This window comes from Corylus avellana, chromosome 6, assembly GCF_965113065.1.
Source record: "Corylus avellana chromosome 6, dhCorAvel1.hap1.2, whole genome shotgun sequence".
NCBI classification, from domain to species: Eukaryota; Viridiplantae; Streptophyta; class Magnoliopsida; order Fagales; family Betulaceae; genus Corylus; species Corylus avellana.
In genome coordinates this window covers 25,440,760-25,457,953 of record NC_142495.1, presented here as the reverse complement: position 1 = coordinate 25,457,953, position 17,194 = coordinate 25,440,760, and the positions used below count along the sequence as shown (strand labels likewise).

Here is a 17,194-nt window from a genome sequence, read left to right as displayed (position 1 = left end):
ATCAAATGCTAGAGTCGTGATTCAGAGCAGTACGCCGTGCAGGAAATTTTTTTTTTTAATATTTTAATGCAAAAAAAAAAAAAAAAAAAATTGCAAGCACGCTGGCGTGCTATTTTACTTCACCCCAAATGCTATATATATAGTCTCCAAAACATATGTGATTATGTGCATGAAGATGTTTATCATTAACTCTACCCATAAAGATTTATAATTCTTTTTTGAGATTTATAATTCTAAATGAATAAGGATTCCTAAAATTAAATAAAAAGACTTTTTTAATCCTTTATTTATTTAAATTTGGAAGACATATTGTGGATGTGCATCATTATCGGCTATCAGCCCAAATTATTTTTCAAATTTTAGTTGAAGTATAATCCTAACAGCTGTCAATTGGGTGACCAGTCTTTTTACCAAGTAATCATCAAGAGGGAAAGGGAATGATTGGTCCGTCACTGTTCTTTTTGCCATGCAATTAAATAATCCAGAAGAGATCCCCACCATATACAAGTGTCTCTCAGTCTCTGCCTCCGTCAGAAATCAAATCCAATAAGACACGATTAAATCCTACGGCTGAGACGCAGGTTGAATCCAAGCCTGTTTTGATTGCGCCCACAGGGTACCAATTTAACCCGCACATTCGCATATTTTTCACGGTACGGAGTTCTAGTCATCGTCAACCTGAGAGCGAGAGCGAGAGCGAGCGAGGTGTATAAATAGAAGAGCAGAGCAGAGCAGAGAATACACTGTACGAACAATATTCTTCCCTCTGTTTTTTTTCTTTCTGGTTTTGAAAGCAGAGAGAGCTTTTTTCTTCTTCAGGAGTTTCATTGGATCTTGAATACGAGAAGAAGACAACCTAGAAGAGTTTTTTTTGGTATGAAACTTCCCAAGCTGCCACAACTGCAACTGCGTGTGTTTGTGTGTGTGTGTGTGTGAGAAAGAGTCGGACTTTGTTATTTCGTTCTGTTTGGATGCGGAGAAAACTGAAAATTAGACGAGAGGATTTCATTTCATTCGATTTTCTTTGACTCATTTTATCATCTATTTACCGTAAACAATCGTGTGTCTTGTACGGGCTTGGACAACGTGAAATCAGTCGAAGCCTGAAACTCTAGTATGTTTTCTTTTCCCGCACTTTCTCGGCAACCAAACAGAGCATAAGCGCGAAGCTCCAACTTCAGCTTCAAAATTTCCGGAATATATATTTTCCTATTTAGTTTCTTGCCATTTACGCGTCATATTATCTTCCAGCGCCGGATTTCGCGTAACTTGTAGATTTTCGACGTTCGTTTTTGGTAATTCCGTTCAAAGACACTGCCCAATAAATCAAAAAAAGCGAATTGCAATACATGCAATATGGATTCGAAGCCCAAGACCCCAACACCTTTTGAATTCTTTTCCTTACATAATTCAACTGGGCTAAGCTCCAATTTAGAAACCCAAAAAGCTCTTCTTTTTTGTTTTGTTGGGTTCTTGAAATTGATTTGGCCTCGAAGGTTATTGAAGTTTGCGACTTTTGCAGAGGGGGCAATTGAAAGAATAAAGAGAGGAAGATGAACAACTCGGTCTCGGATCACAGCTTTTACATTGAGAGTGATGAAGAAGAGGACGTCGAGAAGGAATTCGACAAAGACGAAGGCAACAACAACGATGGAAACGTTTCGGATTACTCCGATTCTTCGGCCGATAACCCGCAGCAGAACAAACCCAGTTCTTATAACACCTCTTGGCCTCAAAGTTACAGGTTTATCTCTCTAATCCCTCTCTCTTCCTATGTGTTGTGTTCTGTTCCCACTCTGTTTAGCTTCATTGATTTCTTTGCTGTTTAATCATTTCTCTTTGGTTTATTTCAGTCAATATATGGGGTCTTATGTGTCTTCGATTAGCTTTGGCAGTGGTATCTTTTTACTGTTGAAATATGTTTTTGATTAGAACAGATTACTGAGCTTAGAGAAAGAACATAATTTTGGAAATTTCTACAACTTGGAAATTACTAAGCTTCGATTAGCTTCGCTGTTTTCTCTCACCCGTGGGACCACTTGCTCCTCTGTACAAAGTGAGAGTGATTTTTCCAGGCTTGGATATACGATTATGATGTCTTTTGTTTGTTTTTTTTCTTGATGGAGAAATTCTTGGACTGTCTTCTTGTGGGAGATTACTATCAAGCCTATAATAACTCCATAAAGGGTATGGAGGAGGAACATGGGGTGGCTTCAATCAGTTTTTCCAGAAAAGGAAAGGGAGTACTGTAGAAGTACTCTGATGTGCTCACTGGTCTCCCTGTCCGTGATTGTGGGCCAAATAGGCAAAGGTTGAGTAGTTTGATAATTGAATGGTTGGATTACTCTCAAACATAACATCAATCAGTATGCTTCTACATGACCTTGGCTGATATATCTTTTTCTGATTGTTGGATAATGTTGTGGTTGATTTTGGTTACATTCTCTTACATGGGACCTGCAAATGGTACATTAAGAATGATTAGTCTGTTTACAAACTTGAGTTTTGGTGATCATCCAATTTTCTGAGTTCAATCTAGTCAAGCTTCATAAATTTCTATGATATGATGATATTTCACCAGATTTTCCTGCCTTCTTCAAAAATAATTGTAGATTGATAGGGGAGGTAGCTGATGTAGAATCGAAAATTGGTACAGGATTGTTATAATCCACATGAATGTAACAAACTAAATGAAATACTTAAGAAGTGGTGAAAGCCCACATTGATTTATGTTGTTGTTCCTATTATGCATTGCATGTATACTCATTTCCACTTTATCAATGTTTCAGGCAGTCTATTGATTTATATAGTAGTGTACCATCTCCAAGCATTGGGTTTCTGGGCACTCCTACATTGTCAAGATTAGGCAGTTCATTTCTTTCCTCATCACTAACAAGAAGACACACTCCAGAAACATTACCATCTGTGACAAAACCGTTGTTAGATGAGCAACAGCAGCAACAGAGACGTAGTTCGCATTCTCTGCTTCCTCCCATTCCAAGAAGACCTTCTATTAGGAAGGGTGAGAAAGCATCAAAGGTTTCACATGAACTCCCACTTTCTCGCCAATGCTCATATGGACAATCTTTGCTAAATGGTAAGTTACCCCCCACCACAAAGAAAAAAACAAAGGGGAAACTTCACTAAGGACCCTCAAACTTCCACCCGTTTTGAAATACCCCCTGAACTTCAAAATCTCTCAATTTAGTCCTCTGAATTTTCAATTACTCTCAATTTGGACCCTTCCGTTAATTTTAGCCGTTAAAAATTAAAAAAAAGACCAAAATATCCCTGATTTTTGTTTTTTTTTTAAATAAAAAAAAGTTTTAGAAGTTTGAATTTTATACAAAAGTCAGGGGTATAAACGTCATGTGACTTTTAAAATCTGACAGAGGGGTCCAAATTGAAAGCAATTGAAAGTTCAGGGGACTAAATTGAGAGATTTTAAAGTTCAGGAGGGTATTTCAAAACGGGTGGAAGTTTGAGGATCCTTAGTGAAGTTTTCCCAAAAACAAAAGAAGAGAAGTAGGAACATGCTCATCCTTTCTATTTATTAGTGACATGGTTAGGTTCACATATTGTGAGTGTGTGTGTGTGGGTGCTTTTGTTGGACTGAATCTTTGATAGAGACAAGAAGGCATGACACAAATCTTAATCCTATTAATCTATCCACCAGAACTCCTAAAAACTGCTCTGCAGACTGCAGTTATCAGTAAATTCCCTTTTCCACAGGATTAATGATTATCCACTCGTAAGGACTTCCCTCATCCCTTTCTATATAGGCATCCGCCTCCATAGTTGGCTGAGTTGACTGCATTTACATTGAGTTTTAAATTGAACCATGAAAATATAATCAGAGTGCCTTCAAATGTAAATTGAGACATCAACCGTGTTTTACATGCAAATCTATCATTATGTAGCACTATACTGAAATGTCAGTTGTACCCACCACCTACTAAATGATAAGATTAACATCACTTCAACGGACCTAGTTGCACTATGTTTCTATACAGAAGAAACAAAATACATTAAGTGCCAAAGGGAAGCAATAGGCAGAACCTAAGCCAATGAAGAGCAGCCACCCATGACCGGTTTGAGTTAGTAAATTATCCGTATCAGTTATCCAATCTGTTTGTGTTGCCACTTGCTGTATTAAGATTGCTACAACCATAGAGCATTGATCGTATGTCGTGGTTTCATCCTCAGGGACCACATATGCCAATCATATAGGAATCTGCCTTCACTGCCTCACATGGCTCAAAATAGAGTTCAAGCTGTCTATCAGTACATCTTTTTATCACAAGTATATCACTTAGAAACAGAAAATGTGACTTCCTTCTAACACTTATGAGACGTATATAGATGCGTCTTATTTCAGCTAATGTGGCCTAAATGTTGCTGCATGTTATTTTGAAGAATAAAATAATACTTGGATGTGCAGCATCCATAAAAAACCAAAACCTGCCTACAAACATGACAGACATTACTTGTCTATATATATAAATATTTCATTCATATACTGATCTGCCTCTTTGCCTTTGTCTGTAGCTAATTATTATTACTTATCCACTTTCCAACAAACATGACTATATTTCACATGAACTGATGTGTCAGTTCAATCCCTTTTGCACATGGTGCACATGAAAAGATAAACTAACTAACAAGACTATATGCCTGTAAACTTACACGCTCATTAACTGTAAACCTTTATTTAAAACTTCTTTTCTTTCATGTATATATTTGTATATATATCTATGAGTTTACTAAATAAAGGACCATCGACAATAATAAATATTTGTAACTTGTTAGTAATTAAAAACAATGTATTCATATGCGTTTTAAAGTTTTTTTTTTTTTTTTTTTTTTTTTTTTTTTTTTTTTTTAAGCTTTACCCAAGCTTTATAAAAAATTTCTGATCAATTCCAGTTATGCAGGTATAAATGTTCTATGTGGAGTTGGAATCCTTTCAACTCCTTATGCTGTCAAAGAAGGAGGATGGGCTGGACTCTCTATTTTGTTTATATTTGCAGTGCTTTCTTTTTATACGGGAATCCTCCTGCGCTACTGCCTGGATAGTGAACCTGGGCTTGAGACATATCCAGACATTGGCCAAGCTGCATTTGGTAATGCTGGCCGCATTGCTATCTCGGTACGTCTAGTTGATTATCTTTCTTTTTTTTTTTTTTATTCTTTTTCTAAAGTTAATTCTCCCAGTGAAAAAAAAAAAAAAAGTATAAATAAAGTTGCAAAGTTTGATGTAATAGCTAGATACTCGTAATATTTTAAAGGCTTCCATTTTCATATTGTCAAAACTTGTTGTCATTTTAATATTCCCTCTACAAGTGGTATATGGCTTGATATCTTGTCTTCTATTCATGGAAGTTTCACTAATTTTATTTATGTGGATATAGCAGATTATAAATAATAAATGATTTAAAGCACTTTGTACAAACTTGACTGGCCACTAACACTGTCCTTCATGCAATTTCTTTTTGGTGGGTGCAGGTAATATTATATGCGGAACTATATGTAAGTATTGCTGGCTTGATTGAGTGTTTTTTTTTTTTTTTTTATTGTGTAATTGTTCTGGATTTGGATCCCTTGTTATTAGGGAACAACCTAAAGAGGGAGATTGCGGAGCTCACTTGCCCGAACAGGTGGGCCTTGTATCCTCACTCTGAGCAAGTGAGTCTCGTAGACTCCTCTCTGTGAAATTCGGGCAAACTAATAACAGTATCCTCTTCCAATGGCTCCGCCCATAGTTGTTTAGAAAGAACGGAAATGGAAACAGTAAACTATATTACAGGGGGAACAACCATATATTCATGAGCCTGACATCCAAATATTTTTGGTTGAGACCCACTGTATCCTGGGTCCCCATTTTAGAACTTATTGACTGAGCCCTTGTGTTTCTGACCAGTCTGAATGAAATGAGCAAAGACAACATCATTTGACTTCTTTCTTGTGATACCTTATCACCACAGCTCCCATTTGTCTACATGCAGCACATTATTGATGGCTGCTAATATTCTAGGTCTCATTTGATTTTACATCCGAGTCTCTTCACAGACTATCTTATAGTTCTCTTCGCTCTGCTGAGTCCTATAAGTTAGCTAAACAACAGCTAATGGAACTTAACTTTTGGTGGATATCAGTATCACTGCTGTTGCTACAGCATTTGTATAAGAAATTAGCTTAATTTGATTATTTTTGTGCTAAGTTCATGTGAAATTTATTTTTGGATACAAGAGAAAGGAGTAGATATCAATCCTAATTCTGCCCTCATGCTAACATCTTGGAATTTTAGTGCAAAGTAGAGGAGAAAGAAGATTCCAAACCATATTAGTTTGAGCTTAAAATACATCAAGAGCCACCATCAAAGGGGTTTTGCACAAAAATATTTTTCTGAAAATCCTGTTTGACCATAATTAACCCCTTCCATGTGCAAAACAGCTGATTGCTTTATGAAATTACAATCCTTTTCAATTGAAATAGCTATAAATGATCAGAAAGACGGTAATTGGAGTAATCCTTTATGGAGTCAAGGCCTAAAATGACGTAACCAAATGATTGCTTAACCAATAACAGATTTTCCATGATAGGATTATTGACTTTGAATTTTTGGTCTTATGCTCTTTATGCTACATTGAGTACTGAGTTAATAATCTTTTAGGCTCTTCTTTTCAATGTTTACACTTTGGCCAAATAATATCACATCTAATGCTCGTATCCCTGTTACAACCATTATAACCTCATCCTATGCTGTGAGTCTCATGTGATATGGAGGATGTTTCCACTTCCAGTACCAGAACTGCTTAAACTAACATAAAACATTGATGCTTTCTCAAATCAGGATTAGGTGGGAAAAACATTTAAGAATACATAACTTTTTCCTGAATCATGCGGTTAATATCCTTCTTATTCTCTACTCCTGTACATCTATTTCATTTTGGCAACACATTGAAAATTTCTCCCATGCAGGCTTGTTGCATTGAATATATAATTTTGGAGAGTGACAACTTGTCTTCACTATTTCCAAATGCGCACCTAAGTTTGGGTTCATTCGACTTAAATTCACACATTCTGTTTGCATTGATGACAACCCTTGCTGTTCTTCCTACTGTTTGGCTTCGAGACCTCAGTGTTCTTAGTTATATATCTGGTAGGTAATTCATGCTTTTTGCAAGTCAGGTATAACTACTTTGTGTATCTTTTTCATCATTTTGTAAATCAAGTTGCAATTTGTTTAGTTATTCTTGGCTTATGTGGCTATTGGCAGCATAGTACTAAACTCGCTGATCCATGCACAGTGCACTGTAGGTCTGTAATTGGGTGTTCAGGGAACAAAGAAAGAGGGGAACCATGCTTTGCATTACAATTAACGGAATGTTACAATAATCATGACTGAAGTTATCTGCACTGGGCAGGCTGCAATTTTACACTAGTTAGTTGAATTTTTTCCTCTATTTTACCAAAGGGCATGTTATGAAAATCTAAAATTGAAGTGCAGATGACAAAACTTGTATAGTTAGTGGCTGCTGACAAACAGCTCAATGGTTAATTTGCATCAACACTGTTTCTTTTTTAATTTTATTCTCTTTTCCTATATAAGTCGTTGGTATGCGTTTTAATGCAAAAAGGTATCCTAAATTCCAAATTTATGGTTCTCTTGAAATTCTTGTATAATGCTTTCTCTTCTTCCAGCTGGTGGAGTCGTTGCATCAGTCCTGGTAGTCCTAAGCTTGTTTTGGGCTGGTCTGGTCAATGAAGTTGGCTTCCAAAGCAAAGAGACAACACTGAACCTTGGAACTCTTCCGGTTGCCATTGGTCTCTATGGTTACTGCTACTCAGGACATGCAGTTTTCCCGAATATCTATACTTCAATGGCAAGACGAAACCAATACCCTGCAGTCCTCTTAACATGGTAAAAACTCAAGATTCTTTACTATTCTACCCCTAAGACTCAAAGTTTTCTAATTTCATCAGCCACTGGACCAAGGAATTCATGTGCCTTACTAGCACTTTCTACATCTTGCTTTTATTTTAAAATTTTAAAAATATTTTGATCAAGTCTTGTGGGACCTACAATGTTATGAGAATATTTTAATTGAGTGAACTGTCATATTAATTATCACTAAATAAGAAAAACATTTCACTTGGATAATCCTAGGTGAAGCACAGAGGTGCATCCTGCTGCTACATTTTGTCTTGCTACTTATTATGTACCCTATCTTTCTCTTATAGAAAACCCCGTTATTTTAGCCATCCTTAGTTTTATCCACACCTGATTCTGTTGTCTATGCAGCTTTGGTATTTGTACTTTGATGTTTGCTGGGGTTGCTGTTATGGGTTACAAAATGTTTGGAGAATCAACACTGTCGCAGTTCACTCTTAACATGCCCCAGGATTTGGTTGCGACGAAGGTCGCTGTGTGGACTACGGTATGCGTATTAAATTTTCATTATCAAATATCTTAATGAGTTTGCTTTGTTTCTTTTTATCATGCATACATCAGGTTTCATCACCTAGTATTTTTTGAGTGGTAACAGGGGTGTCTTTATTATTGTTTTTAGGGTTAAATACACTTAAGCCCCCAGAACTATCAGTCATTTTCGAAAAAGCACTACAAACTGATATGTGTGACACTTGAATACATTAAACTACCTTTTTGTGGCAAAAAGTACCCTCCATTAGCATTGAATGTTAGAATGGATGAAAAAAAAATCAAAATTTGGCCAAAATATGCCGCAAATACCCTCACTTTGACCATTGAAAAACCAAATTTACCCTTTATAATTATTAATCAATAAAAAAGACTAGTATTTATAAATTTTTTTAAAAAAAAAAGAAAAAAGAAATGAGTGGTTCGGCAATCCCCTACTTCTTGATTTTTTGTGGGCAATCCACCCTCATCACGAACCACCCCCAGAGGTGTTAGGGGCCACCCCCAGAGTGGTTGTGGGTAGCCTGCGAGCCACCACCATGGAATGGGGTGGCCGATCCTCCCCACACACTGTTGGGTGGTTTGGCCAACCATTGGGTTGTGCTTTTTTTTTCTTTTTTTTCTTTTTTTTTTTTTTTTTTTTTTAATTTCGTCTTTTTACTATTTAGGTTTTATGAAAATATGTGTATTATAGGAAGGCTGACAGAACTACTTTTAACAGTTAATGCTAATGGAGGGCTTATTGGCCACAAAATGATAGTTTGATGTATTCTAGTATCACACTTGTCCATTTGTGAGACTTTTTTAAAAATAGTTTGTAATTCAGAGGACTTAAGCGTATTTAATACTTGTTTTTATTAGGATAAACTACATGTACAATGTACCCCTCTCTACCATATTTTTTGTAATGTCCCCCAGTTTACCATTGGGGTTGCAATGTTCCCTTTCCACGACCAAAAATGCCTTTCATAACATAAAAAAAAAATAATAATAATAATAATAATAAAAAAAAAAATTAAAAAAAAAACAAAAAAAAAAAACAGAAAAAGTAAGTCATTTTGTATCTTATGGAGGGTATTTATGTCATTTTGGGTCGCATAAGGGGGATATTGCAAGCCAAATGATAGATTGGGAAAGACATTGCAAAAATTAAAACATTGGAGGGGATATTGCCAAAAAGATGTTAGTTAGGGAGGGGTAAATGTAGTTAACCCTTTTTATTAAGTACACATCGTTTAGTACAACAGAACGTCACTTTAGCAGCATTGTTCCACAGAGCCATTTAAGTTTTTATAAAAGGTTTCTGGTGCTACTGTAGACCTAGGAGAATCATTTTTAAACTTGCAGTAGCTAATTCTAGTTCTTTCAACTGGCAAGTCACGTTGTTCTTCTTGGTTAGTGAACGTTTTAGCTCAGTATGGTATAGGCCTAAATCTTTGATTGTATAAGGTTTCATGCTACCATAATTACACATTCACCAGGTTGTTTTTGGGCTTAATTGTTTGTCCTTGCCCACTTCAAACTTTTAGTGTACAGAGTAATTTCTGCATGTTATGATTCTTGTCTTCAACCATTTAACTTGCAAACTAGTGGCTAAAATTATTTTTGTTGTTCCTTTGCAGGTAGTTAACCCTTTAACCAAATATCCTTTTTCTGATATATGTTGCTAATGCTCAAACTGTCCAGCATGTGTATTTGTTGGTAAGTAGTCTAGCATATCCTTAAAACTCTTCTTAGAAAACAGGGGTAGCCCTTTTCTCTGTCAACAATCTGTTTGGAACAAGAGTTTCAAGAAACTTGTACTTTGATATTCTTTCACTATGGTAAAAAATTAGGAGGGACGGGAAAATATTGGCTAAAGATGAAAAATCCTGCTGATTTCAAATTGAACGTCCAAATCTTTAATTCACTGATACTATATGCATCGCAAGATGTATTGAGGTCACCATTTTTGCCCTAAGCATAATGGACTAGTGTGTTTCTTTATTAGCATTATGCCTCTCTTTTTCAGCTGAAAAGTTCATAAAACTGTGAGTAGACATATGTCCTAAGCCTCATTTTCCTTTCCAGAAACAAACTACAGAAATGACATTAATTTCGGCTCTTTTTAAGATTTGTTAGATATCCATCAAAATTGAGTGACCTATTATATTTTCGTAGCATTTGAAGTTTCAATTCATCATTCCAAGGAGGGCTGTGAAAGAACTTTGACGAAATCACTAAGACATATAACACAAAACAGAAAAGCACCAATCCATTTGATTGGAAATCCAGAGTTCCAAAGTGGTACTCTTTTATCTTCTTTACTTGCTTCTCTTTACGAATAACAACTTCAAGTAAGGCAACATGGACCTTAATTATCTGAAATACTTTAGCGTCTATACTACTCAAGATAAAGAAAGAATGGTTTCTCCTTAATTAGAACCACATATGCGTTAACTATGACGCCCGTTGCGATGAGCTTGGAGGAGTTTATACCAGCAAACCACAGCAAGTCCCATATATATTGTGTCTTCATTAGAACAGCACTGGTGGTGTCTACCTTGCTTGTGGGTCTCGCCATCCCCTTCTTCGGTAAGTCTCTCTCTAAAACTTCTTTATCTATTTGTTTACATTCAAAGAGAATTGTCTTCCATCCTTTATTTGTCTGTTGGCAACTACACAGAAATGAAGAAACAGGTAAAGAAGCAATAAGTTATTGGCCTACTAAATTCTCAGACATCTTTTTTCAAGTGTAGATTCATTTCTGTTGTATTATATGAAACTTGCATGTTCTACTGCTAAACATTCTGCATAATTTCCCAGTGCTACATTATCATTATATTTTCTTTATCTTATTTCAGGTCTGGTAATGTCATTGATTGGATCTTTGCTCACAATGCTTGTAGTAAGTTTTCTTCTACCAATTAAATTTGTCTGCCCTTTCTAGCTGTAGTGACATTGCAGTAAATTGTGTTAATTATATTAAAACTTGTTTCTGTGGCAGACTTTGATACTTCCTTGTGCTTGTTTCCTGAGCATCTTGAGGGGGAAAATAACCCGTTTTCAGGTACATATATATTCTCACTATACTATACGAATTTCAAAGCGTTTCTAGGCATTACTGACATCTTGCGTATTATATTTTTCGTCTTCTTACTCCTTTTTTGTTTTTTCTTCTCTTTTTTTGTTCTTTTCAGGCAGTACTTTGCAGTATAATTATTACTGTAGGTGTCATATCATCTGCCTTTGGAACATATTCAGCCCTCTCGAAAATTGTTGAGAACTTGAGCCATTGAAGATTTTGAGACAGTTTGATTATGTACTCTAGATTTATATGATCTTATCCATCCTCCATTTCCAATTTTGGGTTTTGTGTCACTCTTTAGCTTCCCTTTGGTGTTCCTATATTTCTCAGTGATATTTTTTGTATTGGTACTGAAAAATTGAGTATAATTCACCCTATGCCTCTTTGTTTTTTCACAAAAAGAATTCTTGTCATCAAGGTCCCTATTTTTTTTTTTCTTTTCTTTTCTTTTTCTGAGCAAATAATACCACAAAATGAAAACAAGAACAACTAAACAGGAAGAAAAGAGAAAAAGAGCTAATTGGGGGATAGGGTTATGTTACAGTGCTGTTATGTTGCACTGTAATGAAATGAGCAAGAAAAGAAAGAAAAGAAGAAAAGACAGAGAAAGAAAGAATGATTCTTATTGAAAAAGCCACTTCGAGGGTAGCCCAACCTCCTAGCACATTCGAGAGTGCAATTCTCCCAGTTCAAGAATGAACTTTACAACTCCAAAAGCTGACTTTACAAAATGAAGAGAAAACTACTTATAATTCTCTTACAAGCTAACAACCTCCTAACTGTATTACAACTTCCTCCTAACCACTAACAGACTTAACTACTACTCCTCTCTGGAAGCTACTGCACGTGGAATATCTTCACACATCTGCCAGCTGTGCACATCATCATCCAGCTCAACACATCATCTTCTTGTATCTGCCACTCAGCATCATCTTCACAGCTAGTGACAATACTCTCCCGTTTCAAAACACCTTGCCCACAAGGTGTGGATAAGCCCTTTTCAAAGCTTGAAATTCCTCCCAAGTGGCATCCTCAGGAGATTGCCCTGCCCACCTGATGAGAACTTCAGTGATTGCATGATTGTCTTTAGCTCTAGACCTTCGGCCCAACACAGCCACTGGTTCAGGCTGAATAATTCCATCTTCATTCACAGGAGGTAGTGTAGGAATAGCAATATTGCGGCTCCCTAACTTAGGCTTGAGCTGTGAAACATGAAATACGGGATGTATCTTAGCATTGGAAGGCAAACTCAGTTCATAAGCTACTTCCCCCACTTTCTTAATCACTGAGAAGGGCCCATAAAATCTAGGAGATAATTTCAAAGCCCTTCGAGTACTCAAGGAGCCCTGTCTATAAGGCTGCAACCTGAGATACACCTGCTGTCCAATGTCTAAAGTTCTCTCTGATCTCCTTAAATCAGCATATTTCTTCATTCTCTGTTGAGCATGCTGAAGATTATGCTGCAATAGGGCTAGAATTTCCTCTCTAGACTTCAAAATCTGATCCACAGCTGCCACTTGAGTAGTTCCTGGCACATAGGTTAGCAACCTAGGAGGTAGTCGCCCATACACAGCCTCGAAGGGTGTCATCTTGATGGAGGCTTGCCAACAAGTGTTATACCAATATTCTGCCCAAGGTAACCAAGTTATCCACTGCTTAGGCCTATCTTGAACAAAGCACCTCAGATAATTTTCCAGACTCTTATTCACAATCTCAGTCTGTCCATCTGTTTGTGGATGATAACTTGTACTCATTTTGAGTGTGGTTCCTTGCATTCTAAACAGCTCCTTCCAAAACACACTTGTAAAAGTGGGATCCCTATCAGAGACAATAGAAGTGGGCATACCATGGAGCTTAACAATGTGATTCACAAACAATTGAGCAACTTTAGATGCAGTATAAGGATGAGCTAAAGAAGTGAAATGAGCATACTTAGACAACCTGTCCACCACTACCAAAACTACAGAATGTCCATTGGAGAGGGGCAAACCTTCCACAAAATCCATGGAAATATCAGACCAAATCTGAAGTGGAATTGGAAGTGGCTGTAACAACCCAGCAGGAGAGGTGTTCTCATGCTTATTCTTCTGACAAACCTCACACTCCCTAATGAATTGTTTAAGGTCTTTTTTCATTCCCTTCCAAAAGAAATCTCTTTTGGCTCGCTGCATTGTTCTCTCAAAACCAGAGTGGCCTGCAATAGGATCACTATGAACAAAAGATAAGACTTGAGCTTTAATGACTGGATCCTCCCCAATACAGAGTCTGTTTTTATAAAACATCAAACCCTCTCTATAAGCATACTTATCAGCATTCAACTTATTAGTCAACCAGTTAGTAACAAGCTTCTGCATAAGTGAATCATCTTTATAATGATTTTTCAGCCGTGCCACCCAATCTGAAGTAGGTATTGATAAAAGAGCAATGGAGACCCCTTCTGTCCATCCTTCTCTCCTAGAGAGGGCATCTGCCACTCTATTTTCAGTGCCCTTTTTAAATTCTACTGTAAAATCATACCCAAGCAACTTGGTTATCCACTTCTGTTGGAAAGGAGTTCCAACCTTCTGTTCGAGCAAGAATTTCAGACTTTGTTGATCTGTTCTGACTACAAAGCTTTGTCCCAACAAGTAAGGCCTCCACTTCTGAATTGCAGTCACCAAAGCCAGCAGCTCCTTCTCATAAGTGGACATAAGAAGAGCTCTCCCCTTTAATGCTCTGCTCAAATAAGCAATGGGCTTATTGTGCTGCATCAAAACTGCTCCTATCCCTACTCCACTTGCATCACATTCTATAACAAAGGGTTGAGCAAAGTTGGGCAATGCTAAAACAGGAGCATGAGTTACTGCAGTCTTTAAGCTTTGAAAAGCCTCCTTGGCAACCTCATTCCAAGTAAATGCATTCTTTTTCAACATGGCTGTTAATGGAGCCGCAATAGATCCATATCCCTTGATAAACCTTCTATAGTAACCTGTCAAACCCAAAAAGCCTCTCAAAGCTTTGATGTTAGTTGGAAATGGCCACTCAACCATAGCTTGAATTTTCCCTGGATCAGCTGTTACCCCATCTGCTGAGACAATATGGCCTAAATAATCCACCCTTGCACATCCAAATCTACACTTTGACATCTTGGCAAATAACTTGTGTCTCCTCAAAATGTCTAAGGCCATGTGTAAGTGTTGTCTGTGTGTGTTTTCATCCTTGCTAAAGATGAGAATGTCATCAAAAAATACCAAGATAAACTTCCGGAGATAAGGTTGGAAAATATGATTCATTAGGCTTTGGAAGGTAGAAGGAGCATTAGTTAAACCAAAGGGCATAACCAAAAACTCATAATGACCCTCGTGTCCTAAAAGCAGTCTTAGGAATATCCTTTTCCACTACTCTGATCTGGTGATAACCAGAAATCAAATCCAATTTGGAAAAAATTGTAGATCCAAACAGCTCATCCAACAATTCATCTACAACAGGAATTGGAAAACTATCTTTAATAGTTACCTTGTTGAGAGCTCGATAATCCATGCACATCCTCCATGTTCCATCAGCTTTCCTCACCAAAATTACTGGAGCAGAGAAGGGACTGGTGCTATGTCGAATTACACCAGATTGCAGCAAGCCTTTAACAATCTTCTCAATCTCCTCCTTTTGAAAAAATGGATACCTGTAAGGCCTAACTGAAACAGGTTTCTCCCCTTCTTTCAAGTTAATAGCATGGTCATGTGATCTAGATGGTGGAAGCTCAGTAGGAACTTGAAAAACATCCTTAAATTCTGCAAGAATATCACTGAACAAACCCTCTTCCACCTTCTGAACTTGCTGCTCTTCCTGTTTTTCAGCATTGATAAGCTGTAGCATAATTCCTTTGCTATTTTTCTTCAACCACTTATTGGACTTCCCATCCTCAAAAGTTAAGGGAGGGCCTTGCTGCAAACCCTTCAAACAACACTTCACTTCACCCAACTGAAACTCCATAGTTAAATGGCCAAAGTCCCATAAAATTGGACCTAACAATCTCAACCACTGTATGCCTAAAACCACATCACACCCTGCTAATGGTAGAATATACAAATCTACCCTAAAGTTTGTCCCTTGAATTTTAAGACACAAGTCTGAACTTTTCCCTGGACTTCTTACTGTTTGACCATTAGCCACTTTCACCATAATAGCATCCCTATTGGAGCTCACAATTCCTAGCCTCTCAGCTAACTGGGAATCCACAAAATTGTGAGTACTCCCTGAATCAATAAGAATAATCACCTGCTGCCCTTTCAAAACTCCCATAATTCTCATTGTATTGGGATTTGGAGTTCCTGTAATAGCATTGAGAGATATCTCAGGGTCTGCATCCAGAAAAAATTTCCCTGGATCCTCCTCCTCTTGGCCAGAAGTAGTCATCTCCATAACCCTTTTCAGCCCTTCCACTTCTTCAATTAAGAATAGTTTAGGCACAGCACACACATGACCTCTACTCCATTTATCATCACATGAGTAACATAAGCCCTTTTTCCTCCTCTCATCCATTTGGGTAGGAGAAATTTTCTGAACTGGAACTATAGCCTTAGGAGTATCATTAATAAACCCTTTGGTCTGATTGGTACCTCCAAAACCCCCCTGATTTTGCCTTGGTGCATTATAAAACTGCACCCTATTCCCAACTGAATTTCCACCCTTATTGGCTGCATAACTACTCTCATTTCCTACTCCTTGATTTCTCCAAACAGGTTTCCCTGACCTACTGTTAGTTGCAAGACATTCCTCTTGAATTCGTGCCAAAGCATAAGCATCATTCAAGGTCTTGGGATTAAACATTCTCACAGGTAATCGAATGTCATCTCTCAAACCCCCTAAGAACATACTCAGTTTGTGAGAATCAATCAACAATAAGACTCTATTTGCCAATATTTCAAACTGAGTTTTATATTCCTCTAAAGAGCCAACTTGTTTCAGTTTAGATAGGGTCTCCATAGGATCATCATATGCCCCCTTACCGAATCTAACTTGAATAGCAATCAAAAAATCATTCCAACTAGACAGATTATTAGTATTTCTTAAGGCTTGAAACCATGATAAGGCCTTACCTTCCATGTGGAATGCAGTAATTCTCAATTTCTGCCTTTCTTGAATGTCGTAAAATTCAAAGAATTGCTCGGCTCTATAACACCATGAATCTGGGTCGTCACCATTGAAAGTTGGGAATTCCAACCTAATAGCCTTAGTGTGAATCTCATCAAGACTCTTTCCCCACCGTTGAGCAACCCTACAACCTGAATCTGTAGCATCCTCCTCCCCATTCTGGTGAATAGGCTGCTTCTCTTTGGCCAAAATTGATGTCATCATTCCCATCAACTTATTCAATGTCGTTTTCATCTCAGGGATATCCTTCATATCCTTTCTTAGCTCCAAAACCTCAGTTTGGACTTCTTTTAACTGCCGGCCCTGCTCCCAGAGTGTATCCTCTGCCATTGTAAAACTAATTCTCACGTAACGAAAGAAAAGAAAGGAAAAGAAAATATACGAACCAACTGGATCAAGGGCTCTGATACCACTTGTTACAGTGCTGTTATGTTGCACTGTAATGAAATGAGCAAGAAAAGAAAGAAAAGAAGAAAAGACAGAGAAAGAAAGAATGATTCTTATTGAAAAAGCCACTTCGAGGGTAGCCCAACCTCCTAGCACATTCGAGAGTG

At 37.3% G+C, this 17,194-nt stretch overlaps 2 protein-coding genes across 3 annotated transcripts; one reads left to right on the top strand and one right to left on the bottom strand.

The window, feature by feature from the left end:
* Positions 1-671: 671 nt before the first annotated feature.
* On the top strand, positions 672-11,927 carry LOC132188179 (Transmembrane amino acid transporter family protein). 2 transcript variants are annotated; one of them, XM_059602583.2, is made up of 13 exons: positions 675-874; positions 1,523-1,744; positions 2,790-3,097; positions 4,935-5,149; positions 5,506-5,529; positions 6,982-7,162; positions 7,705-7,924; positions 8,306-8,441; positions 10,066-10,089; positions 10,876-11,017; positions 11,287-11,330; positions 11,430-11,492; positions 11,623-11,927. In XM_059602583.2, exons 2-13 carry the CDS (start codon positions 1,554-1,556, stop codon positions 11,719-11,721), a joined length of 1,647 nt encoding a protein of 548 aa, XP_059458566.1. In that variant the 5' UTR covers positions 675-874; positions 1,523-1,553; the 3' UTR covers positions 11,722-11,927. The 2 variants fall into 2 exon arrangements, with proteins under 2 accessions (XP_059458567.1, XP_059458566.1); XM_059602584.2 differs by lacking the exons at positions 11,287-11,330; positions 11,430-11,492; positions 11,623-11,927 and having other exon boundaries at positions 672-874; positions 10,066-10,144; positions 10,604-10,887.
* Positions 11,928-14,837: 2,910 nt separating this feature from the next.
* Positions 14,838-16,970, bottom strand: LOC132186472 (uncharacterized). Its single transcript, XM_059600451.2, has one exon. It carries the CDS (start codon positions 16,968-16,970, stop codon positions 14,838-14,840), a length of 2,133 nt encoding a protein of 710 aa, XP_059456434.2.
* Positions 16,971-17,194: the final 224 nt, after the last annotated feature.

What these genes read in the sequence shown, in the direction of transcription:
- LOC132188179 (XM_059602583.2), top strand. Translation starts at nt 1,554, where the DNA reads ATGAACAACTCGGTCTCGGATCACAGCTTTTACATTGAGAGTGATGAA. An exon ending in TATTATATGCGGAACTATAT is followed by an intron (nt 5,530 to 6,981) that starts GTAAGTATTGCT and finishes TCTCCCATGCAG; the next exon opens with GCTTGTTGCATTGAATATAT. An exon ending in GGAAAATAACCCGTTTTCAG is followed by an intron (nt 11,493 to 11,622) that starts GTACATATATAT and finishes TGTTCTTTTCAG; the next exon opens with GCAGTACTTTGCAGTATAAT.
- LOC132186472 (XM_059600451.2), bottom strand. Translation starts at nt 16,970, where the DNA reads ATGGCAGAGGATACACTCTGGGAGCAGGGCCGGCAGTTAAAAGAAGTC.